This window comes from Puma concolor, chromosome D2 (genome assembly GCF_028749965.1).
Source record: "Puma concolor isolate L17-30 chromosome D2, mPumCon1.1.hap2, whole genome shotgun sequence".
NCBI classification, from domain to species: domain Eukaryota; kingdom Metazoa; phylum Chordata; class Mammalia; order Carnivora; family Felidae; genus Puma; species Puma concolor.
Window position 1 is genome coordinate 84,289,488 of NC_141677.1, and position 25,411 is coordinate 84,314,898.

At 54.7% G+C, this 25,411-nt stretch overlaps 1 protein-coding gene across 5 annotated transcripts in view; it reads left to right on the forward strand.

The window, feature by feature from the left end:
- The window catches only part of PTPRE (protein tyrosine phosphatase receptor type E), a 162,832-nt gene extending 138,323 nt beyond the window's left edge, over nt 1-24,509 (forward strand). For 4 of the 5 annotated variants that reach the window (XM_086681174.1, XM_086681170.1, XM_086681172.1 and 1 more), the window contains 12 exons: nt 683-780; nt 4,755-4,874; nt 6,090-6,253; nt 9,774-9,909; nt 10,224-10,373; nt 10,706-10,799; nt 12,078-12,154; nt 13,014-13,148; nt 15,940-16,065; nt 16,798-16,964; nt 18,761-18,896; nt 21,554-24,509. In XM_086681174.1, coding sequence (XP_086537300.1) covers nt 683-780; nt 4,755-4,874; nt 6,090-6,253; nt 9,774-9,909; nt 10,224-10,373; nt 10,706-10,799; nt 12,078-12,154; nt 13,014-13,148; nt 15,940-16,065; nt 16,798-16,964; nt 18,761-18,896; nt 21,554-21,628 — 1,478 coding nt within the window. In that variant the 3' untranslated portion in view covers nt 21,629-24,509. The remainder of the gene's footprint in view (nt 1-682; nt 781-4,754; nt 4,875-6,089; nt 6,254-9,773; nt 9,910-10,223; nt 10,374-10,705; nt 10,800-12,077; nt 12,155-13,013; nt 13,149-15,939; nt 16,066-16,797; nt 16,965-18,760; nt 18,897-21,553) is intronic. The other variant, XM_086681171.1, reaches the window with a different exon arrangement.
- Nucleotides 24,510-25,411: the final 902 nt, after the last annotated feature.

Consider the following 25,411-nt stretch of genomic DNA (forward strand, 5'->3'; position numbering starts at 1 on the left):
GGCTCAAAGGAGAGGGACCTCTTGATCTTCCTGCTCCGCCCTCCGTGGCATGTCACTGTCTGCCTCAGGGTCACAAAATGGCTGCGTCTCCAGGCACTGTGTCTGCATTCAGGCAGGAAGGAGGGCAAAGGGCAGAGGACTTTCTTCTGGGGACACTTTGTCTTTGGTTCAGACCGCTCCCCAGGAACCTCAGCCCACACCCCGCTGGACGGCACTGAATCATCGCCAGCTGCGAGGGCAGCTGAGAGATGAGGGAAGGGGGTTAGACGTGGAGGGTGAGTGGGCCCGTCTGCGTCTCTGTCTGCGTCTGTCTGTCGCGCACACACAGACCCTTGTGCAGTTCTGGAGCGGGTGCTGGCGTGCCGAGGCTTTGAGGGGCCCCCTGAGCGGCCGCACGGCACTCTGGACAGGCAGGCTCAGACCCCAGCCTCAGCTGAATACCCGTGATTGCCTGTGAATGGGGTCACCCCCTGGACGCTGCTGTGTGCCTCCCCAAGGACATCCCAGCCCCAGGGGGTGGCCAGGGGTGTGGGCGGTGGGGCGGGGAGGCCGCACCCCTTCCCGGTGGGCCAGCCGGCCCTTCTGTGCCTGGGAGGAGCCCGGTCCCAGGGCCCCAAGGCCAGGGTGACAGGGGCCAGAGACCCTCTTCGGGTCTGACTTTGGGCTCCTCCTCTGCATACAGGCCCTAAACAGGAGACAGTTAATGACTTCTGGAGAATGATCTGGGAACAGAAGTCTGCAACCATTGTCATGTTGACGAACCTGAAAGAAAGGAAGGAGGTGAGCCCAGCCTTCTGACTCACAGACTCTACTCTTTAAGCTTCTGGGGCTTGGCTGGGGGTGTGCTCACCACATCCTTTTCCTATCCCTCTCCCTTCTTATCGCTGCAGAAGAAGACAAAAAAAAACCCAAAAACACGAGGGGCTCACAGCATTTTTATCGTGAAACAAATATTCTGTGTTCCAAGCATCTCACTGCTCTAGACGGCGACACGCAAATGTCACAGGGTTAGTTCTTTCTTCAGCCGTAGAGCCCCCCACCCCAGCCCCAGCCTGGCTGCTCTCCGGTGCTGGGCGTGTGCGGCTCAGCACTCAGAGGCTCAGCGTGCTGGGCATACGCTACGGTGGGCCTCGGCCGACCAATAGAAGTGGATTTCCTGCTTATTATCCAGACTAGAGAACTGTATTTGAAACACAAGGTGTATTGAAGGAATGTGGATTTAATTAGCTACTTCTAATTTAAAACGTAATGCACGGACACCAGAGGAACTTGAAGCCTCTATAAAGAAGGTCAAGCGGATCCACGTCCTAAGGGGACAGATACTCCTCCTGGTCTGCTCTGCGGGACAGGCGGCCGCAGGGGAGTGTGCAGGGGGCAGCACACAAACCCCGCCTCCTGTGATTTAAGTGCCGCTGGGAGGGGCAGGCGCCAAACAGAAAGCAAATAAACATAAACTGTGTCAGGAGGTGACATAAAAAATAACGGAGAGTAAAGGGCTGATGAGCAGGGAGGGCCAAGTGAGCCAGGCAGACAAGGACTTAGGGGCCTGGGCCTGGGGCACTGGGGGGGGCGGGGCTTCAGGGGCTGGGGCTGGGGCACTGGAAGGGGGCGGGGCATCTGGGGCACTGGGAAGGGGTGGGGCATCTGGGGCTGGGGCACTGGAGGGGCGGGGCATCTGGGGCTGGGGCACTGGGGGGGCGGGGCTTCAGGGGCTGGGGCTGGGACTCTGGAAGGGGGCGGGGCATCTGGGGCACTGGGAAGGGGTGGGACATCTGGGGCTGGGGCACTGGAGGGGCGGGGCATCTGGGGCTGGGGCACTGGGGGGGCGGGGCTTCAGGGGCTGAGGCTGGGGCACTGGGGAAGGGGGGTGGGGCACGTGGAGCCATTCTCCTGCCCTCCAGCCATTGACTTTTTACCTAAGGGGCACAGACCCGTACTGCATAAGGCAGAGCAAGGTGTGATGGTGGTTTCTAGAGCAGGAAGGAGGGTACCCCAGAGGGAGTAGCAGTCCCCCTTGGGTGTAGGTCAGGGTTGGGGCAGGAGTGGCACCATGTCTGAAAGGCTGGAGGGAACTTGACCGAATCCAGCCCGAGAGACGCTCCGGGGGCAGAGTGAGGTGATCATAAAGCCAGGAGTACCCGGCTGGGCTCGCACCTCGAGTGCCCCCAGAACCGCTGGCAATGGGTCAGGGAACTGGGCTGGGGTCTCGGGCTGGGGTCTCCGGTGACAGACTGAAGCAGGCGGCCCGGGGAGGGTTTCTCTGCCGAAAGCAGGGCCTGGGTTTTCAGAAGTGAGTTTTCACCAGCATGAAAGAATCGCAGGCTAGAAGGAGGCTTGCCAGACAGGGGGACGCTGTTCTAGCATGTTCCAGCTTGAGGCCCAGAACAAGGGGGGGCTGGCCGGGGGCGAGGAAGGCTCTGTGTGGTGGGAGACGTCTGTCCTCCTGGTCCCTGTCTGGGCCTGCCGTGTCCCCACGCGGTGCTGGTCTCCACCCTGGCCCTGTCTTCGCACACTGGCAGGGGACCCCCAGGCAGCTGGGCTCAGGGGAAGGGGAAGGGCTGCTCCCCGGGATGGAAGTAGGCGGCCTGCCGGGGCAGCTCTGCTGAGGCCCTAGGCAGACACCGGCCCTCAGGCAGAGTCCTCCCCTCCCCCCGTGCCACCATCACTGGTTTGTTTTATGTCTTCCAAAAAGCACAGGAAAAAGCCTCCAGTCACTGTTTCCGGTTGAGTAGGATGGAGTTTTTGTTTTGTTACCAGGCCGGTTGGGACAGAGCTGGAGAGGGTCACTCTCATGGGACGAATCCTGTCCTGTGGATGGAAAGAGTGACGGGAGACGGGGGGGGGGGGGGGGGGGGGGCGGGGTTCCAGGCAGGAGCCCTGAGCCCTTCCCACACTCTCAGCAGATGCCTTGGCAGGACCCGGCCCCCAAAGCTTCGCGGGGAGCCCCGGGTTCCCTGGGACCCGTGGCCCCACTGCTGCCACTTGCAAGGGGGTGGGGGAGGGGGCTGGTTTACACACATGCGACCCAGGGAGACTCAGACACCCTCCCCCTCTGCACCCCCCCTCCCCCGCCGTCATGTTACTCGACATTTATCTCCAATCTTTCTCTGAAGCCTCCTGGATTTTTCCATTTTTGTGACTCAGAGCCGGCCTCTTCTGTATCTTGATTTTGACCATTTCAGATGAGACCATTTCTCAGTAGAGTTCCCTTTTCTTAAGTGCTTACCCTTCCCTTATTGTCTCCCGGCTTCAACATCTTGGCTGAACGTTGTGAAATGCGGTTGCTGTGACATCTCGTGATCTGACTGGAGGGAGGGCACCTTGGGCGTCGGGTGAGACCAGAGGTCAGAGGGTGGAGAAGTGTCCACACCCACAGCCCTGTGGGGGCCTCGGAACCAGCCCTCAGGCCCTGGACCAGAGTCTTTCAAGGGGAGAATCTCAAGAGGTCCTGGAGGGTCCCCAGGAAGCCAGGACTGGCCTAGATTAGCACTTTTGGGTAACTGCTTCTCTTCAAGGCACCTCAGAGATGCCCTGGAGTAGGGAGGGGAAGTTGTCCTACAGTGTCGTAATATAAATGCTGGGCCTGGTAAGTGCCAGGCTGCCTTTTTTCATAAGACTATTAATCCTCGTGACTTATTAGCTGTGCCACTCGTGGGCAGCTTCCAGAATAAACTGTCTGATGTTTATTTTTGAGAGAGAGAAAGAGATAGAGTGTGAGTGGGGGAGGGGCAGAGAGAGAGACACACAGAATCCGAAGCAGGCTCCAGGCTCCGAGCTGTCGGCCCAGAGCCCGACGCGGGGCTCGAACCCACGAACCGTGCGATCATGCCCTGAGCCGAGGTCGGATGTCTAATTGACTGAGCCACCCAGGCACCCTGTCTGTCCGACGTTTAGAAGGCTTGTTGAGAACATCTGGGCCCCCATAGGTGGGTCCTCACACACTCCTGCGCCTCGTGTTCACGGAAGACTGTTGCCCTTTAGGCCTCTTGCGCTCTGTCCCCGGATGGAGCCATTTGTAGCTCCGAGGGAGGGAAGGTAAAGAGGTGGGGCTCTGTGTGGCGGGGTGCCCGTCCTCTGCAGATTTCTGCATCTGCCTTGTCCTAGGCGGAGATAAGTGGGGAGCGTTAAGCTGACCCCTCTTCCGCGGTGGGCTGGCCAGCTTTGTCCTCCGTGAGCCGAAGGACACCCTGCTGGGTCCAGTGGGAAGCGTTTGGGGACACGCCGTCCTCCCGTGAGGCCCAGCCTCTGTTGGTGTCGAAAGCAGACAGGGGCCCAGGTATAGGCTCAGGGCTGTTTTGTGGCCTCAGTCTCCCAGCTTCCACACCTCCTAGTGCTCTTTCCCAGCTCCGGAACTGTCTGAGGGAACCTGGTGTGTGTGAGGAGGCCCTGTGTTGATGGGGGGGGGGGGGGGGAGATGAGGGCGCTGACGTGCCTGAAGGGCACACACAGACTTATTAACTGTTTCTTAAAGTTTATTTATTTTGACAGCACGAGAGAGAGTGCATGTGCATGAGCAGGGGAGGGGCAGAGAGAGAAAGAGCATGTACACGGGCATGCGTGAACGGGGAAGGGGCAGAGAGAGAGAGAGGGAGAGAGAGAGAGTCCCAAGCAGGCTCCTCGCACAGAGGCCAACACAGAGCTCGATTCCACAAACCGTGACATGACCTGAGCCGAAACCAAGAGTCAGACGCTCAACTGCCTGAGCCACCCGGGCGCTCCAGACCTATTTCTTTCTCTTCAACTGTCCCACGTAGGAGAAATGCTATCAGTACTGGCCGGACCAGGGATGCTGGACCTACGGAAACATCCGTGTGTGCGTGGAGGACTGTGTGGTTCTGGTCGACTACACCATCCGGAAGTTCTGCATACAGTCGGTAAGCGTTCTGAGTTACCAACTTTCTGGAAAGGCAACCCTTCGAGAGAGCAGGGTCAAGAATAAATACACGTGTCATTATTTTTAGCATGAAGAGCCTCACCCCCACCACAGCCTCCCTGCAGTGTTGGAGCAGCTCTGGCCGAGGGGGGGCTGAGTCGGGAGGAAGTGCGGGGGTGGGGGTGGGGGTGGGTTTGGGCTTTCGTGGACTGAGGTCGGGTCTACAGGGGAGGAGACAGGTGCACCCCTAGTCTTCAGACAGCTCTGGATGCTCGTGGGCCTCAGTCACTGTTTTGGGTGGAGGAAGGCGGGTCACTTGCATGGGGGCACGGGGTTTGGGGTCCCCCACTCAGTCGCATGATGTCATGTCACACACTGAAGTGATGAAGTGAGGTTTTTTTTTTTAACAGTCTCAAAAGTCGATCTGTCACCTGCTCAGTATTTTTTGCCTTTATTTCCTACTTGTCCCTACTCCATCCCTGCCTAGAAAAATGTAAGGCACAGATGCCTGTGGACAAAGCAGATGAAATAGAGATTTAAGATATATGAAAACCAGAAGATCATGCAATCACGAGTCAAAGGTGGAGGGATTGGCATAGTCAGATGGCAGAATAGGAGTCTGAGGTTCCTAGAAGCCACAGCAAAGAAGGGAAGAGGATGAGCTTGATGGTGATGGTGTTTGCTCTCCCCTGCTTGTGTCCCTCCCGGACACAATGACACACGCGCACACACACACACACACACACACACACAGGCACTTCCACATACACTATCCAGCCTTCCATGATACGGCCAGAGAACCGCACCCATGGGCCTTTGGTGGGGAGGAAGCCTGAGAGGCTCTGAGCAGGGCTGGTGGGGTGGGGTCTCCCGTAACGGGCCAGCCACATCTTTCCCCTCAATCTTGAGCCTCTGGGGAGCGAAAATGTTTGCTGCTGGCAGTTACGCAGGCAGACCCCGATGTGGCCTCCCCGCTCACGAGTGGGGTCTGTGAACTCCAGGGTCGGCTTCAGGGATGCGTCTGGCTGCCGGGGGCCTGGGCCGGGTGCTGTGGGTCCTGCTGTGCTGACCCCTCAAGGAGCCATCATGCTGCCGGTGGACCCACGGCGGCCCGGGGCCTAGATGGCAGGGGTGGAGGCGGCGAGCATCCTCAGGAAGTGATGCTGGGGGAGGGGCGGGCGCTGTTCCCCCACTCACGTGTCCCCCTTCTCCGCAGCAGCTCCCCGATGGCTGCAAAGCCCCGCGGCTGGTCTCCCAGCTGCACTTCACCAGCTGGCCCGACTTTGGAGTGCCTTTCACCCCCATCGGGATGCTGAAGTTCCTGAAGAAAGTGAAGGCCCTCAACCCCGCCCATGCCGGGCCCATAGTGGTCCACTGCAGGTATGTCGGGCCGGGGCCCCCGGAGGACTCACCCTCGTGGCTGGGCCGGTCCCAAGGTGGGCAGAAGGACAGGTAGGGGCCTAGTAAAAGCACCCTCCTGCCCGCTGTGAACGCAATTACTAGTGACAGCTTGGGGGATCCCTGGGGGTGAGAGCCAGAGGGACATTCAGCCCACTCTGTGACAGCAGGACCTGTCCGTCAGCAGCGTCTGAGGGGGATCCCCAATTCTTAAAACAGACAAAAGCCGAGGGGCCAGGTTGATAGTGCTCTTGGGGCTCTGGCAGGTTCACTGCCCCCGTAGACCCCAGGTCACCTCTGGGGACAGAGATGGAAACCATGCTTCTATGGAGAGCCCCCCCCCCCCCAAGTCTTTCTACATGAGTGCGCGAGGCTCAGAGGGGCTGGGGGCCATGGCCCAGGAACAGCCAATAGTGGCCAGGAGCAGCTTTCCAGGGCGGGGCGTCCCCCCTCCCAGCTGCAATCTCCTGGTCTGCAGTGGGAGGGACAGTCCTGGAGGGGCCCGGGACTCGACTCTGAAGGTGGGCTGACTCCCTCTGGGGCTTTTGTCTGCCTGCCCAGCGTGGCCGCTGGTGCAGAAAGTCACATACGAGAAAAGGCCTCGGACTTCGGGTTGGTTGACTGGCTTGTGCCCTTTCTGCTTTTGAAGACAAAGGCACAGTGGTGAGCAGTGCTCCAGGCCAAACTCCCCATCCTCCCGGTGGGTGCTCAGTTAGAACCTGAAGACAGTTTGGGGGCCAAAGGGGAGGCCCCTGTCGTCTGGCCAGGGATAGACTCCTGGACCTGCCACTTGGGAGCTGAGGGATGTTGGAGCATCTGTGCGTCGCGTGAGGTGGCATCCTTGGGATTACACCTGCCGGCCTATGAGCTCCTCCCAGCAGGTGCACTGGAGAGGGGAAGGGGTGGAGGCCCATGCTGTGCGGCCGCAGCTGGGGGTCCCGTCAGCTGGTCCCGTTCTTGCCCAGGCTTCGTGAGACTGAGTCTCTGTGCCGCTTCTGCCGAACTCCGGTGTGGCCGGTTCCAAGCATCTGTATCACTGTGTGCAGGTGCCTTTCGTCCCTCGTCCCCTTTGTCCCTCGTCAGTGCCAAGATACTCAGAACGAACTTGGCTCTGACAGCCGGAAACAAATACGATCCTGAGGACGCCCTAGCGGGCGGGGCCCGCCATCCATGAAGCGGGAACAAGCCTGGCCGGAGGGGCCTGAGTCCCATCAGAGATCCAGGGCCCTGCCGTAGCAGGGACGGCGGGTGCTTCCCCAGTAGCCTGTCCCCAGGCCCCGGGGTCCGACGCCCTCAGCCGGAGAAGCCGTGGCAGGGGGTCTCCGCATCCGGGTCCTGTTGGCTCTACAAGACCGTTCCTGCCGCTGCGGGCTCCCTGCCTCCCGCTCCCTGTGGTGGTGGCCCCGCTCTGCCCTGGATGGCGGGAGGTAAAGAGACGGCCTCTGTGTCTGGTCGGAGGGCAGCCGCAGGGAGCTGGCTCCGTTCTGCTTTGTCCCCGTCCCTCCAGATCTGTCGTGCTTGTGACATGTCGGCGAATGACCACTGCCCGTTCTCTGCTCCCTTCTCCCTCAACCACAGGTGCCCGGGGCAGGTGCGTCCGCTGTTCGTCTTATTTTCGCGCTGGGCGCCCTCTGTGGCCGTGAGGCTCAGCTCTCACTCTTGAGTGCCTGGTCGTCTCCCTGCGGTTCCGTGTTCCTAAGCCCCCCTCCTCTCTGGGGGAAGGAATCCTTCCCCTCCTGGGCTGAAGCCCCCTGAGAGGCCGGTGTGGGCAGATGGGCGGTTCTGGGCGCCCGTCTGTTGGTGGTGATGTGGTGGCAGGAATTCGTGCCAGGAGGGCAGGCCTGCCGGAAGCCAGCAGGGTTAGGGAGAAGGCTCACACTGGCTGTCAGCTCCCGAGACCCAGGGCGGACTTGACTCCACCTTCCCACCCCCAAGTTCATTTTCATACAGGATCTGCTCGGGGCTCCGGGCCATGCACGGCCCCCGCCCCGGGGCTCTGACTTCCTGATGGCCATCCTTGCTGACACACTTATCCTCAGCGTTTGGTTCTTGATCACTTAATAGGACATTCTGTGCCTGAGTCCCCCTGAGAACAGCGTCCCCACGGAGGCGGCCAGGACGGGTCAGCTGGCCTCAGCCTTTCCATGGGGGACCAAGTGGCTTCTCCCACACGTACCCCAGGCCAGGTGGGGGGGGGTCCTGTAAGCGGCTCAGGGACCTTCACAGCCTTGCAGGGAGTTATTTTGTGGCCTCCCTCTCATACCTGTTGGGTAGTGTCTCACCTGGCCCTGCACCTGATGATTTTCTCTGACTTCGTATCTGAGAAAGAACTAAGACTCCCAGAAGACCTCTCACGTTTCACCTGTTCTCCCCGCTGAATGAGGGGATCTGCCCAGGGGGACGGTCTTTGCCGCTGTCCTAGCCCCGTTTCGGAGACGAACTGGAGAGAGTGGTGTCTCCCACCCACCCAAAGGGGAAAGTGGGGGACTTGACTCATTAAGTCGTGAGTCTTTTTGTTAGATTTCTTTCTTTCTTTCTTTTTTCTTTTCTTTCTTTCTTTCTTTCTTTCTTTCTTTCTTTCTTTCTTTCTTTTTTCTTTTCTTTCTTTCTTTCTTTCTTTCTTTCTTTCTCTTTTCTTTTTTTTCTTTCTTTTTTCTTTTCTTCTTTCTTTCTTTCTTTCTTTCTTTCTTTCCTTCTTTTCTTTTTTTAAAGAGGGTAATGCTGCAGGGGCTGGAGGGAGTGGTTCATGCTGCATAGATGAGTCTGGGTCACTAGGGGGTTCCTCCTTCAGCAGATGTTGGCTGAGTGCAGCTCTGTGCCCACTGAGTCCTGGGGGCCGGGGAACAAACACGTATGGCCCCACTGTCTGGTGGAGATGTACCTAGGACGGCGGGCGGGGGGAGGGTGGGACCGGGATCCCGGCGGCACAAGGAAACCCAAACCCAGGAAGCCAGTGGGGCAGCTTCCTGGCCAGGAGACTGCTCAGCTGTGACCCCAAGGGCCAGCTGGCTTCAGCCAGCCGCGGGAGGAGTGCTGGGGCGCCAGAGAGAGACCCAGTGCCTCCCATGAGGACTGGCCTTGGCTCAAGAGCGCACAGACGTAGCCTGGGGAGCCTCCTTTTTATAACGAACTTGGAAAAGCCATTTCCAGTGTGACGTTGGAAAAAATCCACTTGCACACACAACAAGAAGACGGCATTTGGTAATAGAGGACGATTACAACCTCACGTGAGACGACTACGACAGATTTTTTCGACATGCCTTTCAACAGTGTCTAGTTATTAGAGGAACAGTGTCAGATAATTTTACGAAGATTGTGGTGCCCTCTGGTGGCCTCCCCGTAGACTTGCTCTTCATTCACCAGGGAAAGGCTCGGTTAAGCGATGGGCTGTGTCTCCCAGTTGAGGGCAGCGTGTCCTTCCGTCCAGGTGCACAGGTCAGCTTTGGCGGGCGGGGGGCGGGTGCCGTGGCTCACGACTCGGCCTCTTTCCTTTCCCCGGCAGCGCCGGTGTGGGCCGGACGGGCACCTTCATAGTGATCGATGCCATGATGGACATGATGCACGCTGAGCACAAGGTCGACGTCTTCGACTTCGTGTCGAGAATCCGCAACCAGCGTCCTCAGATGGTTCAAACAGATGTGAGTAGCCCTCCCCCAGCCCAGCCCCTCGCCCTGGGGAGAGCTGCACAGAGCAAACCCAGACACCTTGGCCACCCCTGGACTGTCAGTGCACGGGTAACAGTGCCTGGCAGGGAGAAGGTGCTCAGTAATGCCCGCTGCCATATGGTCCTCACTCAAGGCCATAAGCGGTCATTGGTAATGGCTGTGCATCTGACTTTTGCTCCCAAACCTCCCTCCCTTGGCAAAGCGTGGAGTTGGTTGTTGCTGAGCTGTGAGCGGCCAGCGGTGGCCGGGCAAGCTCGAGGGCGCGGGTGCTCTGGGTCTCCTCGCAGATGCAGTACACGTTCATCTACCAAGCCTTACTGGAGTACTACCTCTACGGGGACACCGAGCTGGATGTGTCCTCTCTGGAAAACCACCTGCAGACGCTGCACGGCACCTCCACCCACTTCGACAAGATCGGGCTGGAGGAGGAGTTCAGGGTACGTGCGAAGGCGGGCAGCCGGCCAAAGGAGTCCCCTTTCAATCGCCCACCCCCCTCTGGCCCGAGCCCGGAACAAGCAGGGTGGCCCTCCCGCCCATGACGCAGAGGGAAGAATTCTCGGGGGCTTTCAGAGCTGAGCAGGGGCCCGTGTGGGGGAGCGCGTCACGCGTGGGCTCTCATTTCCCAACATTCGGGAAGCGTCCAGGGTCAGAGATGGGCCGTTGTTGCGGGTCAGCAGGCGCCCTTGACAGGGGTGCTGTTCCGGGGTTGAGGGAGTCACGCGGGAGAGTCCGTGTTGGAGCTGTGACCCCGTGTCCTCCTTGACTGCAGAAACTGACAAATGTCCGGATCATGAAGGAGGACATGAGGACAGGCAACCTGCCGGCCAACATGAAGAAGGCCAGAGTCATCCAGATCATTCCGTGTAAGGCAGCCCTGGGGCCGCCCCGTGGGATTGAAACCCCAAGGCAGGACGGGATTGGGGCTGGCACGCTGGGAGAATTCTTTGACTGCCCGCCTCTGTAAGCCAGGATCCAAGGGCAGGACAGCCCCCGGGCCTGGGGTTAAGGGCTCCTGGGAGGCTATGTCAAGGGTAGGTGAGAGAACACCCACCTGTGAAGCAGTGAGCGACCCAGACAGTCCTGTGTGTCAGGTGGGCAGCATCTGATACGAGATGTAGGTGGCAAGACAGAGGGAGGACTTCCTGGTAGCGGAGAGATTTGCTCTGGTCGTGACTCTGGGGCTGCATGGTTCTCATCTCATCCAGTAGTCCCCCAAGCCTGTATATGGAGGAGGGGGCCCTGCTCCAGGCCAGGGGACCTGAAAGGCCTTGGAATGGGCAGGGGTGGAGTTGGGACCCTGGCCTGCCCCGAGGTCCCAGGTAAGGGGGAGAAAGAGGATGGGGTGCCCATGTTTGTTGAGTGCAGGCAAAGAAACAGACTCCACAGAGATCAGAGGGACCGCAGGAAAGGAAGGGAGAGGGTGAAGAGAGAGAGAGAGAGAGAGCACCTCACTGCAGATGTGGACTCAGGGTTCCTGACATGCTTTAGCGGTTGCCAAGAATCAGAAGTGCGTGAAGGCTGGGGCGCCAGGGTGGCTCAGTCGGTTAAGCATCCGGCTTCGGGTCAGGTCATGACGTCACAGTCCGTGGGTTTGAGCCCCGCGTCGGGCTCTATGCTGACAGCTCAGAGCCTGGAGCCTGCTTCGGATTCCGTGCCTCCCTCTCTCTCTCTCTGCCCCTCCCCTGTTCATGCTTTGTCTCTCTCTCCCTCTCTCTCTCAAAAATAAACAGTAAAAAAAAAGTTAGAAAAAAAAAAAAGTGCATGAATGCTGGGTGAAGACTGCTTCGGCCTGAGACACTGGCTTCTGTGAGGCTGCAGCCATAATTCCAGGTCACCTGTCGGGCCACATTCCTTTTACTCCTGAAATGCAGTATTTTTAATGCTCATATTTTGGTATGAATTACATCAATTCATGGCACACGAAAATGATAACTGGGGTAATTTCAGAGCTTTCCTACCAAAACACAATTTCCTGGGCCAATTTAATTAACCTACTTTATAAAGTAAACCTTCCAGGGACTTGACTCGACTTCGCGATTTTATTAACAAGTTTTGTGTTTTGGAAGCTTGTAGCCACAGAGTGAGCTTTGCAAGGCAGGGCGGTGTTTGTGCTGTGACTGAAGGATCATACTGCTTTGCAGATGACTTCAATCGGGTGATCCTTTCCATGAAAAGGGGTCAAGAATACACAGACTACATCAACGCCTCCTTTATCGACGTAAGTATAGCGGCCCCGGCTGTGCTTTGCAAAGATGACTGTGACCTTCATCCGTGATCACAGACTCTTTATTAACTCATTTTCACGATCAAGAAGGAGTCCTGAAATCCCAACCATTTCGTTAGCAGAATTACTTGCTTCTAAAAAACAAAAAACAAAAAACACGAACAATGAACTTTGGAAACAGAGGTAACAGGTGCACTGCTAAGGAATTTGCTTTATGAGGCACGGCGCTTTTTCTTTGACGTCTCTAATACGCACCAGGGTCACATGGGCCCTTGCACGGCTGGCTGTCCTGCAGTCTCTGTGCCCTCCTGTCCATTCCGCGTGGACGGAGCGGTGGTGCACTCCGGGCTGACCGTCACCGCCTGTCTCCACGCACGGTGCGCCGAGCTGTGAAATGGTTGGGGAAGGACGCTGCGGCCACATCTGCGTTAGCACGTCCGTTTGCAGATGAGAAAACGTTGCCAGAGGTCACTTGGGCCGCATGGAGGAACTGGATTTGAATCCACTTCCTCTAAGCCCGCCCCCAGTCCACCACCATGATGCTAACTGAGCCGAAACACAGCAACACACGAGAACAGAGTCATCGGTGCTCTCTCAGGTGGCCGGGGCCAGCGTGGCTCATGCCACCCGCTCAGAGGCGACCCCTGGCGCTGCAGAGGAGGTGGCTGGGTCGCAGAGGGAATGGGCATCTCGGGCTGTCGCTGCGTGCAGGTGGTTTGCTGGGGCCCAGCCCAGCCCTGGAAGCCGGAGAACATTTTCCCTGGCCGGGCCCTGGCCTCTCCTGCACCCCGCTGTCCATGGTGGAGCCAGGAGGAAAGGGAGTCAGACTCTAATCTCTGTTCCCCCTTTGAAGGGCTACCGACAGAAGGACTATTTCATCGCCACCCAGGGGCCCCTGGCGCACACGGTGGAAGACTTCTGGCGGATGGTCTGGGAGTGGAAGTGCCACACGGTCGTGATGCTGACGGAGGTCCAGGAGCGAGAGCAGGTCAGGGACGCCCGCCGCCCTGCCCCCTGCGGGGGCCTCCCAAGAACCCACAGCGCCCCTGGCGGCCCCCCGCCACCGACAGGTCCCACCCCGTGGCAGCCGTCAGCTGCTGAGGCCACAGGGACTGGGGAGGGAGCCAGGCTGGAGACGAAAGAGGCTCCACTCTTGCTCAGCCATGACCGCCCACTGGCTTTCACTCTTAGCCGGCATTTCATGTAACCTATCTTAACTGTCTTCGAGACATAAGGACGTAGGCGTTGATATGTGTGTGCCTTACAGGTGTTGTCCTGGGTGGGCCGAATGACTCAAATGCTTCCCTTTCCCCAGAGACCCGTCCAGGGCCTTCTTGTGTCTTTTATTGAATGACACAGTAAATACTCGTGAACCCACCGTCCGACTGAAAAGCCAAACCTTACCGGTGTTGTACATCTACCTGTACGTTACCCAGGATAGAGCCGCTACCCTGAATCTGTGTTTCCTTTGCTTTCTTGGAAACAGCACATTGACGTCCAATTCACATACCATTCAGTTCATCCTTTTAAAGGGTAGAGCTCGGCGATATTTTTTAAATTTTATTTATTTATTTTGAGGGAAAGAGAGCGTGTGTGCATGAGCTGGGGAGGGGCAGAAAGAGAGGGAGAGAGAGAGAGAGAACCTTAAGCGACTGTGCACTGTCAGCTCAGAGCCCGACTTGGGGGTCAAACTCTCGAACCATGAGAACCATGACCTCAGCCGAAATCAAGAGTCAGACATTTAACCAACCGAGCCACCCAAGCACCTTGCAGTTTTTAATATACTCACAGCGTTGTGCAACATCAGCACCATTTAATTCTAGATCGTTTTTGTCACCCCCAGAGGAAACCCCACACCCAAGAACAGCCACTCCCCATTCCTTCTTCCTCTAGTTTCTGCAACCACCATGAATTTGCCACTTCTGGACATTTCATGAAGATGAGTTCCTACAACATGCCTTGTGTGATCGAGTTCTTTCACTTAGTGTAATGTCTTCAAGGTTTAACCATGTTGTATCAGGAATAAGCTCTTTTTTTCTTGACAAATAATATTCCATTGTAAGGACAGGCCATATTTTGTGTATCTGTTCGTCAGCTGGCGGACATTGGGTTGTTTCCACTCTTGGGCTGTTACACATTATGGTGGGAACATTCATGTTCAGGTTCTGACACGGACCTGTGTTTTCATTTCTCTTGGGGAGACGCCTAGGGGCCGAATTACCGGGCCGTATCATAACTCTGTCGTGCAGACTCATACAGCTTAACATTTTGGAGAACTGCAGACTGCCTTGCACGGCAGCTGCCCCAGTTTGAATTCCCTCCGGGAGTGGACAAGGGCTACAGTGACTTCTCATTCTACCAACATTTATTGTCACTGGTCTTTTTAAAGCCATCCTAGTGGATGTGTTCTTTGCTTTTTCCAGAAATCTTTTCAGATCATATACGTGTGTGTCTAAAGCAACTACTGCTTTTGAACTTCATACAAAGGGTATCATTACAGTGCGTGTTCTGCCGGGACTTGCTCCTTCCGCTCAGAATGATGCTTTTGACACTTTCCTACCCTGATGCGTATCGCTGTGGTTCATTCATCGTGATTCTATTTTGTTCCACTATACAAACTGGACATCCTAAACCCACTTCTCTATCCCTTCTCCCTCTATGGGAATTTGGGATGATGCCACGTTATTGTTTTACACATGGCGCTACCTACCAGTACATTCTCCTTCGTGTCTCATGCTGCACAAGGAAGAGCAGACTCCAGAGGGACATTACGCCACATTGGAGAGCGTGTGACAGTTTGGGTTTCCAAGATACTTCCTCACTGCTTTGCCAAGTGGTTCCGTTTCCCAAAGCGGACACTGGTGGTGTGTGAGAGAGATATTCGATCGACGCCCTTAGTACCGTCGGGCATCCTCAGTTTTGTTGATTGAATACGAGTATCTGTCATCCCTTTGTAGCTTTGATTGGCATCTCTCTGATTCCTGTGAGGTCAAGCCTCGCTTCGTATATGTATAGATGGATGTTTTCCTCTGTGCAAGACGCCTGGCCATGCCTTTCTCCCGTTTTGCTAGTGAGTTGTTGACTCTTTTTATCTTGACTTACAAGAATTCTTTACATGTTCTTGATACTTACCCTCGGCGGGTTTTACGTACCGCAGATGTCTTGTCCCAGTTGATGGCATGTCTTTTCACTCTTTTGAGAGTGTTTGTTGATGGAGTGAAGTTCATTGTGTTGCCATCTGATGTTGCAATCTTCGCGCCGCGGATGGTTAGCTCTGTCGGGGTCTTGCTTAACGAGTCCTTCTGCGCACCTCAGAATGGAAGGACATTTTCTTCTAAGGCCTTCACGGTTTTGATTTTAACTTTAAGTATTAACCCATCTGGGTTTATTTTTATGAAGACTCAAACCTACTGTATACGGTAGTGTAGGTTGTGCACTGCCCAACTCCAGGAGGGCTGGACCGTTCATATCAAGCTTGGTAGGTTGTGAGTCAGGGATCCAGTGCTTTTCCTGCATGGAAAACCAATTTTTCCAATTCCACTTATAGAATCTTTTCTTTCCATCATGTCCTGTATCTGAGTTGCAAATACATGCATGTCTGTTTCTGGATTCCCTTGGTCAATGGGTATTAACGGGCATTCATATTTGTATTCATATGTGACTTACTTGGTCAGATGAAGTACGTTAAATGGTTTGAGAGTGATTCTGCCTCATATCCTCAAACTGCTAACAGCAAGTTATTTGCTATGAGACTTAACATGTTATTTTTTTACCCCAAGGATAAATGCTACCAGTATTGGCCAACAGAGGGCTCAGTGACTCACGGCGAAATAACAATCGAAATAAAAAGCGACACGCTTTCCGAAGCCATCAGCATACGGGACTTCCTGGTCACTTTCAATCAGGTATTGTTGCCAGAGTGCGTCCAACCCTTGTAGACAGAATGCACCGCAGCATCCCTCAGGGTCTGCTGGTGATGGTACCAGAATGTCCTGTTCCTTCCACCTCCTCTAACTGGTACCTTGGGATCCACGTTCAGTGCGGTGAGTAGGGAGCCATGTTACAAAGGGGCAGGTCTCCTACGACGTTCGCACCCTCGGGGTCACCTGCCTCCTTGCCGCACGAGATGGTGGAGCAGAGTGGCCGACTCCTAGAGGCGCCACACGGCCACCACCTCCGCCTTCGGGAGAAATGGCAGTGGTGGGGCCGCAGGAGGAGGAAAGGCCGTGGATCAAGCCACAGAGGCCTGTCCAAGCTTGTTCAGAGCCCCTAGGACAGGAGGGGTCCTGGCTTCTTAAGAAAGAGATGATCGTGTTGTCTCCCGCAAAGTTGCCAGGGATCCCATAAAGGTATCTGGCGGGCCCTGGCGAGGGGCTCCAGGGAACATCCTCTGGATGTCTTGCCCCCACTCGGAAGGAAATACTGGCATCCCTGCCCTTTAGGGTGCACACAGCCCACAGACCGCCTGGTCAGGCCCCTCAGGCCGGCCAGGTGGGGACGGTGCTGGCCTTCGGAGGCCCCAGGAGGGGCCCAAGCCTTGGCGCGGGTCCCCGGGAGGACGGGTGGGCCCGGGTCCCGCTCCTCGGTGGTCAGGGTCCTGTGGCCAGGCGGCACTGAACGCCCTTCCCCGCCCGCAGCCCCTGGCCCGCCAGGAGGAGCAGACCCGACTGGTGCGCCAGTTCCACTTCCACGGTTGGCCCGAGATCGGGATCCCGGCGGAGGGCAAAGGCATGCTCGACCTCATCGCGGCCGTGCAGAAGCAGCAGCAACAGACCGGCAACCACCCCATCACTGTGCACTGCAGGTGGGCGCCCCCTGCAGGTGGGGCCGAGCCAGACCCTACGCCCGCTTAACTGCTCCCAAGGGCGTCATTGCCCTGGACTGTAGGTTTCACCTTCCCCGTACACAGAGAGCGTCACAGGGATGCGGAAAGGTCATCTGCTGTACCCGCAGGATGCATTTGGGGGGAGGAGTCAGGGAACCCGCTCAAACACACGTTTCCGTATGCCTTTTCAGTCCTCAAAAACCCCTCCAGGCACAGCTCTGACAGACCCACTTCCTGAGCCTCGCCTGCCGGCCTTCCTTTTGAAAGACTGTTCGGGCCGATGTACCCGCCCCTCCCTGTCCCCTCCTCTGGGCTTGGGGAGCCAAGTCCGCACTGTAGCACACCCTCGAGGCAGGAAGGTTTTCTTGAGCCGCTCGAGGATGTCCAGGCTGGGACCGCTGCCCAAGGGCCGCAGCCCCACCCCAGCCCCGCTCCCAAGGCAGGCACAAGGGAGGCCAAAGGAAATGTGGCTGGGGTGCCCCTGGAGACAGCTAGGCACCCACCAAGGCCCTTGATTAGCAGCATCACAAGTGTGGAAGGGTGAATCTGGCCCAACCTAAAGACGTGCCGGCTCACCCTCCTTCTGTGCTGACCCACTTCTGGTTATGCCAGAGCCCCTCCCCGTGCCAGCAGCAGGGGCGGGGGGCGGGGGGCGGGGGCGGGTTGGCCACCAAAGCAAATCTCTTCCTCGCAGGAGTTTGGGGTGCTTTCCTTGTCAGGGGTGCTAATTCGCTTCTGAAGCCGCCCTTCTATTTATTTTTCCACACGTGGCTTCCGTTTTGCGTGGCTGCCGCTTGCCCCACCCCACCCATCCCTTGTAGCCACCAGAGCCTGGGCCTCGCTTGGGGGGATTGGAACTCTCTGCCTGGGACGGGCCTGGGTGCGCTTCTGGCCTGGCCAGCAGGTGGAGCACACGCCCCGGGTTTCAGTTCCTGTGGGCTTTGTAGAAGTCTTTTAGAATAAACTGGAAACGAGTGCCCGCCTCCCCAGACCCGGACTGAGTGTAGGACACCAGGGATGCAAAGACGAACAAATCCCACAAGGGCAGATGTGGGGACAGGTCACTGAAATGGGACGGGAGCCTGAGAATCAGCCCACCCGGGGTGGGGCGGGGTGGGGGTGCCTCTGGGGCCTGGAGGGCTCTCTGGGGGGAGCCAGCTGAGCCCGCCCACTTTGGGCCTGGCCTCTTGTCTATCCTAAGGCTGCCTGGGCTCTGCTCTTGTGGGGTTTATCCAGTTTATCAAGAAAATGACCATCTTAAGTGGAATGGACCCAGATCTTCATCGCTGGGAAGTGTCCCTTATCTAACCTTCCCTGGCAGGGGACGCCCTCTGTCTTAACATCACACCTTGTGAGCCACCGCTTCTCAGAAGGTGGGTCCCTCGCACAGAAGGAGAATCCAGGCCGAGTTACCTCTCCCCAGACCTGAAGCAGGAGGGTTCGCATTTCTGACAAGTTCCCCGGCAACGTTGATGCTGCTGGTCCCGGGGACCATACCCGGAGAACCCCCCGCCTACACGAGTTGCAGCTTGAAAGCTTGTGCCGGGTCTTGATCCCACTCATGAGCCACCTGTCTGCTGTAACTGGGCCAGTGCTTTAGGAGTGTCACGTTTGCGGACTCTCGCTCCACGCAGATGATCTTTGGAAATCCAAACCTGGCTCGTTTTCGGGGGCGATTGCTTCTGTGCTGATGTGCGGGGATGGGCTGCAGGCCGTCCGCGTCTCGTCCCCACGGGCAAGCCCCGTCGTCTCCCTTAAGTACTTTTCCTCCGCAGTGCTGGAGCCGGGCGAACAGGTACATTCATCGCGCTCAGCAACATTCTGGAACGAGTGAAAGCCGAGGGCCTTTTAGACGTATTCCAAGCTGTGAAGAGTTTACGACTTCAGAGACCGCATATGGTGCAAACCCTGGTAAGAAACTGAGTGGCGAGGGTGTTTCCGGAAGGGCCGAGAATTGTCTGTGCTGAGTGTGGGGAGAGGGAGGAGAGCGAGCTTCTCGGGGGACGGAACTCAGGGCATTCTCCCCGGTGAAGCTCCACGGACCCTCTCCTTCCCTTGAGTCTGGCTGGGGACGGTCCCCTGGGCAGGACGCTGGAGGAGGGGTGTAGCCATGACTTCAGACTTTAAGACCCCTTGGACAGAGGCACTGAATACACCAGCTTTCTGTGTCACGGTGACTATTCCGCCAGATTCTAGGGCCATCCTCTTTCATTCTGTGACAAAAACACACGCTTCCTGGTTTGCAGAAGACATGCTTCCTCAACAAGTAATCATTTGGCCCCAGTAAGTGCAATTTCAAGAAATGTTCTCACACATCCTTTTTCTCAAGTCTTCCTATTTGTAGATGTGCCCTCCTCGCCCGCTCCTTCTGTATACTCACAGGGTCCCCAGGCAAGCAAGCCATCACATGGGCCCCTCCAGCACATTCCCGTCGCAGGGACAGCTCAGCCGCTAGGATCGCCTGAGCAGAACGGGGTTCGCCTCGCGCCCCCAGGCTGGGCGAGAGTGCGGGTCTCACCCTGAGGGCACACCAGCCTGGCCTGGAGAGTGTTCACAGTCCTGCTCCGTTGCCAGGCTGCCCTCACACTTGCTGGGGGTGGGCGCCAGGCTGGCATCGGCCTATCTCTGGCCCTCCCAGGTGGTCCCGAAGTGAATACAGTTTCGAGAGCCACTATCAGTAAAGGAAAACTGTGTGCCTACCAGCCCCCCACCCTCCTTGCCCCCACGCCCCTCTTCGGGCCATGACTGGGGCAGAAACCTGAGGCTCCCCTGCTTTCCCTAGAGCCCTGGCCCCAGTGCGGACCGTCCTTGCTAGGGCTCTGGAAGATGCTAGAGGCATCTTCTAAAGGTTATGCCTGCCTACTGACAGCTGATACCTCCTACAGGCATCATGAACTTGAATGACTTTGGGCATGGGAAAAACAGAAGCAGACCACTCCCAGGAAGATTTTCTAGATGAAAATAATAATGATAACAGGAATACCTTCAAAAAGAAATTCAGAGTTTTTTTTTTTTTTAATTTTTAATGTTTATTTTTGAGAGAGGGACAGAATGTGGGTGGAGGAGGGGCAGAGAGGGAGGGAGACACAGAATCTGAAGCAGGCTCCAGGCTCTGAGCTGTCGGCACAGAGCCCAATGTGGGGCTCGAACTCACTGACTGCAAGATGATGACCTGAGCCGAAGTTGGGACACCTAACCAACTGAGCCACCCAGGCGTCCCAAGAAATTCAGTTTTTAACTATGAGCCATAGTCTTTCAGTTTCTTTCCTGTTTTTTGAGTCCACTCCCGGCTTCCCCAGGCAGAGTGAATAGCTTTAGTCCTGTCTCGCCCTCAGTTTAGTATAAAAGCTAAGTCATGGCGTCCCTTTGTTGCTTGGGCTTTGGGCGGTCATCCCAACATCACGGCAGGACGTGCTTGGACAAGCTCCTTCCACTTTCCAGACTTTAGTTCCCTATCTGTGGAAAATGGGGCGACAGCACCTGCCTTCAGTCGGCATGCAGATTTGTTTTATGTCTGTACCTCAGGGGCCTCGTGAGTGCCTGACCCAGGGAGGCTCCCAGCGATTGTAGCAAAGAACATTTCTTATCCGACTCAGCATGCAAACACCTCCTTGTTTGTTTTTAATGTTTATTGATTTTTGAGAGAAACAGAATGCAAGCGGGTTAGGGGCAGAGAGAGAGGGAAACACAGAATCCGAAGCAGGCTCCAGGCTCTGAGCTGTCAGCACAGAGCCCGACGCGGGGCTCGAACTCATCAACAGTTTGATGCGGGGCTCGAACTCATGAAACGTGAGATCATGACCTGAGCTGAAGTTGGATGCTCAACTAACTCACGATTTGTGAGGAGGGTGAGAGTCAAATGATGCACAGGAGTGTTTTAATAAGTCAGATGCCTTAGATAGAAGGCGATGTTTTTTGAATTCTAAAATTTATATAAAACAATGTCCCTTTTTGGAGTAAATTGAGGCTTAAAAATACCCTAGATTTTCATCTTTTTTAACTTTCATAGGTTACTTCTTTGTTACATTATGTTTATTTGAAGTTAAATATGCTGGGTTTTTTTAAATTTTTATTTCAAAAATAGTTGTTTTCCAGTTTTTTAATGTTTATTAGTTTTTGAGAGAGAGAGAGAAAGAGAGAGCACAAGCAGGGGAAGGGCAGAGAGAGAGGGAGACACAGAATCCGAAGCAGCTCCAGGCTCCGAGCTGTCAGCACAGAGCCCGACGCGGGGCTCGAACCCACAAACCGTGAGATCCTGACCTGAGCCGAAGTCGGACGCCCAACCGACCGAGCCACCCAGGCGCCCCTGTTTTCCATTTTAAGTATGAAAACTGAAGACCTTTTACTCAGACTCTCCTCAAATATGCTAAGTTGAGACTAATCGTTGCCATTTTTTTATATTACAAAAACAGTTTTACCTGGAAACGTCTCTGTGCAACCAGTATGTAACTAGTCAGACTAGTCAGACATTTTTTTTTTTTTTGGCTTCTTTTTATGAGTTTCTCCTAACTAAATTAATGGAATTTAAAAAATCATTTTAATATTTTCTTGTTTTTTTTTTTTTTCAGGAACAGTATGAATTCTGCTACAAAGTGGTACAAGATTTTATTGATATATTTTCTGATTATGCTAATTTCAAATGAAATTCCTGCCTTAAAATATTTTTTAATTTAATGGTCAGTATATTTTATAAAGATCATGTTAATTTATTTCATAGTTGACATTAATACCCGTCCTAATTTCTTTGTATATATTTTGTTACGCTTTAAAGGCCACTGCTATAAAGTTATTAAATCTTAAATACCCCTTTTAAGAACGGGAATAATGTATGAAGGTCAAGTAATATCCCGTAAAACGCATTTCTGCTAATATCGGTAAATACTCTAATTTTGCGTTAGATTCATCATATCCTATAATTTCACACGTTCAGCACGTCTAAATGTTAAAAATCTTAATATGCAATGTGTGCTTGACGCAGGAGAGTAAACACAGAGCCCGCTGTTAAGAAAGCGGTCGAGGACTCAAAAATCAGTTGAAATTCCCTGTCCAGACACTGATTTTTACAGGCCTGCGCAGTGGCATTTTGCGGGAGGTAAAATGTTCATGGAGATACACCGTAAGTAGGGGATCCTGTGAAGTCCTCAGTCTCAACTCATGTGGTTTACCTGTACATTTTAAAGATCAAGGGCATCACAGCCCGCGTGCAGGTATAAAATGCATGAGCACAGTTGGTGACCATATAGTGATACACGTGCGTTTACTCAAGGCTGGGTCCGTGCTGTCTGGGCCGGAAGTGGGGAGATGTCAGTGCTGGTGGCATGGTCACCCGTGGCCTTGGGTACGGCAAAATCAGCTATCAGGCTGCGTTCCCACGTGGCCACTTGCTGTCCGTCTGTCTGAGTGTTTGGCTCAGAGGAGTCTCTGAGAATCAAACCAACTGCATTTCTCACTCTTGCCTCTGGTCTCGAGCTACCTAGAGGCTCAACACAAACCACTTCTTAATCCTAACGTGCGGATAGAGCCAAACGTCTGACTCACGCAGATGCCAAGAGCACACGCTTGGGGAGACCACCACAAGCACTGATGCTTTCAACTTTCTGAGAAGCATTTTGGGTTGTTTTTTTTTTTGTTTTTTTTTTTTAAATCTTGTACACGCTAAGATTGTTTGTAAGAAAAGAAATCTTAAAATCTAGATTTATACAGTTTTTTTTAAAGTCCCCCTCCTCAATATTTAAATAAAAGACACAGAGAGAGAAATCCTTAATCTAAAGGCTAACTTATTTTTGAATGGAAATACTACTGAGACCTTTGACACTGGATAATAATAATCTCACTGCCAGACTGGATTGGCTTATGGAGCGACAAAAGGGAGAAGGTTGAATGTAGAAAAGTTTAATTTAATGACGGTGATCTTTCTGTGGCCATTAGGTAGCAGATGAGCATATGAGCACAATATATATATATATAAAAATATAAAAAAATAAAGACACCTGCTCTAACATACTAAAGCACTTAAGATGTGCATTTGGGGTACAGTTTGTTTCTTGCTTTTAAAAAGAAATATAAAGGCCTTATTTGACATTTCCACTGAGAAGTGACTGCACCTTCCTATTGCACTGTTCATCCCGTGTCCGTTTCTGGTGTGCACAATGTGATCCCAGGGTTTCTTGCATACTAACGATAGCCTCACGGTGATCAAGTCTCCGTGGCTCCTCTGAGCTCCACTCCGTGGCAGAAGGGGTGCCAGCCAGAAGGGCGAGAGCACAACTTTGTGACCGATGCCGCCGCCGCCAGCCGTATCCCTGGGCACACGCAGTGCTGAATACATCCCTCCGTCCTTCCCGGGACCGTGAGGATACGTTTGGGTCGAAGAGGAAGATGGAGGCAGCTCTGCAAGATGCACCAGCTGGTCCCATATGTTTTCATTGTCAGAATCCGCCCCCCCCCCCAAAGCCTTTCTGTGACTGAAGGAGAAGAGAGAGAACCAAGCTTTTCATTTGGCACCAAACCCTAGAAACCGAGCTGGCTACGTCGTGATGAAAGTGATTTGTAATGTACCCGAGGGTTCAGGGTCAAAGTCAAGGGAATGGACTCGGGTCTAATTTAGGAGCCCTCATGAGAAGCTGTCGGGCCCTTCAGTGGTCTACCTGGCATCTCTTGTGTGGCGATTCAGGTCGAACTTACCAGGGGTGCCCTCGGGAAAGTGCCCCGTTTGTGCGTTGTTCTGTCTCCCTGTGCCCGCTGCAGGCATCTTGGCACCCGCTTTGGTCCTTCCGCCTCTGGAAACAAGGCAGAAGCCGCGACCCCTAGGGCACAGGACCCCTGTCCCCAGTCGAGGGCAGTACTTGCCTTTCTAGGGGCCTGGGAATTGCAGCCTCCTGGCCTCTGCCCAGGCCCCCCCGACCCACCCAGTCCAAACAGTCCCTTTGGGGACGCGCTACCCTCTCTGTGCAACCGGGAAAGCCGACCTCTCCTTCCCCCTCTGTCAAAGAAGGTCCATGGACATGACAGCGCCCCGCTGACGGGGCTGACGAGGCCATTCTTACCTTCACTTTTTTGTGTGTCGCATGAGGCTGCATCCAAATGCCAAATAGCGATTAGGAGCCTACCGTTCTGATCGACAAGCTGTACGGTCACTGTGTGACTCACTCTACTGTTTCTCTCCATGTGCTAGACGAATGAAGAATGCATACCAGTGTTTTGAAAGGTATTTTTATGTGTTTTTAAAAACTTTTTTAAATGAGCCTGACACGTCTGTTTCAGCATTCGAAGACATGCCCATGTGATTTTTAAGATGTGTGGTTCCTGATACTTTTGTTTAACTAAATCGTGTTTAATTTATGTGCAATCTTTATAATATACATCTGTAGTCCCCGTTTCAACTATCATAGTTTCTTTTATTACATCTGTAATTTGATCTTGCTCTGATTATAATGCCAGTGAATGTTGCTGAATTCTTTGTATATGCAAATTGCAAGATCTAAAACAGTCTGATGCAAGGATAAATCTTTACTTTGACTTCCAGCCTGCGTCTCGTTCTTCCGTGAAATCTCTTCGTTGTATTCCTGTGCCTTACGTCCTCTTAGACAAGACACTCATTAGGAGGTAGACATTGATTCATGTAGACCATAACTTAGGACTTCTAAAATGTAGCTCCGCCCTGGCTTGGAAACAGCCCCGACCGTGGGCACAGTGGCCGGCCGGGGGGGGGGGGGGTGGCCCCAGCTCCCCGCTGCTCCTCAGTAGGCGTGAGCTGTGCGCGCAGCACTAACAACTCGCCCTTCTGGGAGCCCGTGCTCCTCCTGGAGTCCAGACAGGGATCTGAGCTCTGAGCGGTGGTTTCTTGGAGTCCCCAAGGAAGATGACGGACCGCGTCTGCGGCCAGGCAGAGTCACAAAGTCCTTCCGACACTGATTTCCCTCCTAAAATCGGAAACCCCGTCAGGCCTCCCTTCGCACATCTGCGTGTCTCTGCTCACCCCCCAACTCTGCCTCTGTGCTCCTTCCACCTCCTCCCCCTTTCCGGACCCACCCGCGAGGTATTTCAGGCCTCACGTGGAGTGTAAACACACGCTTGTTATTAGTGGTTGTATTTATTTACTGCATGTTATGAGGCTTGTTGTATTTGTTAAAATGGATGATTTCGTAACCTTTTATTCTCCTCTCCCCTCCTCCCTCTGAAAAATGTCACCTGCTGTGAAATGCCACATGCTCGTACGGGCTGCTTAATTACTGGCGGTTCCTTATGGGTCTGTCTGTCTGCATGCCCCTTAGCAGTGCTAAGTACAGCAGGACCCTTCCACTGGGGAGAGGGGAACCGCAGAAGGGAGAGAGCAGACAGGGGAGGAGGGATGGAAGAAAGGAGGTTTGGGGGAGGGTGGGGGGTTCAAAGATGGGCATCAACCAGCCAACCAGGGACCAGGTGGC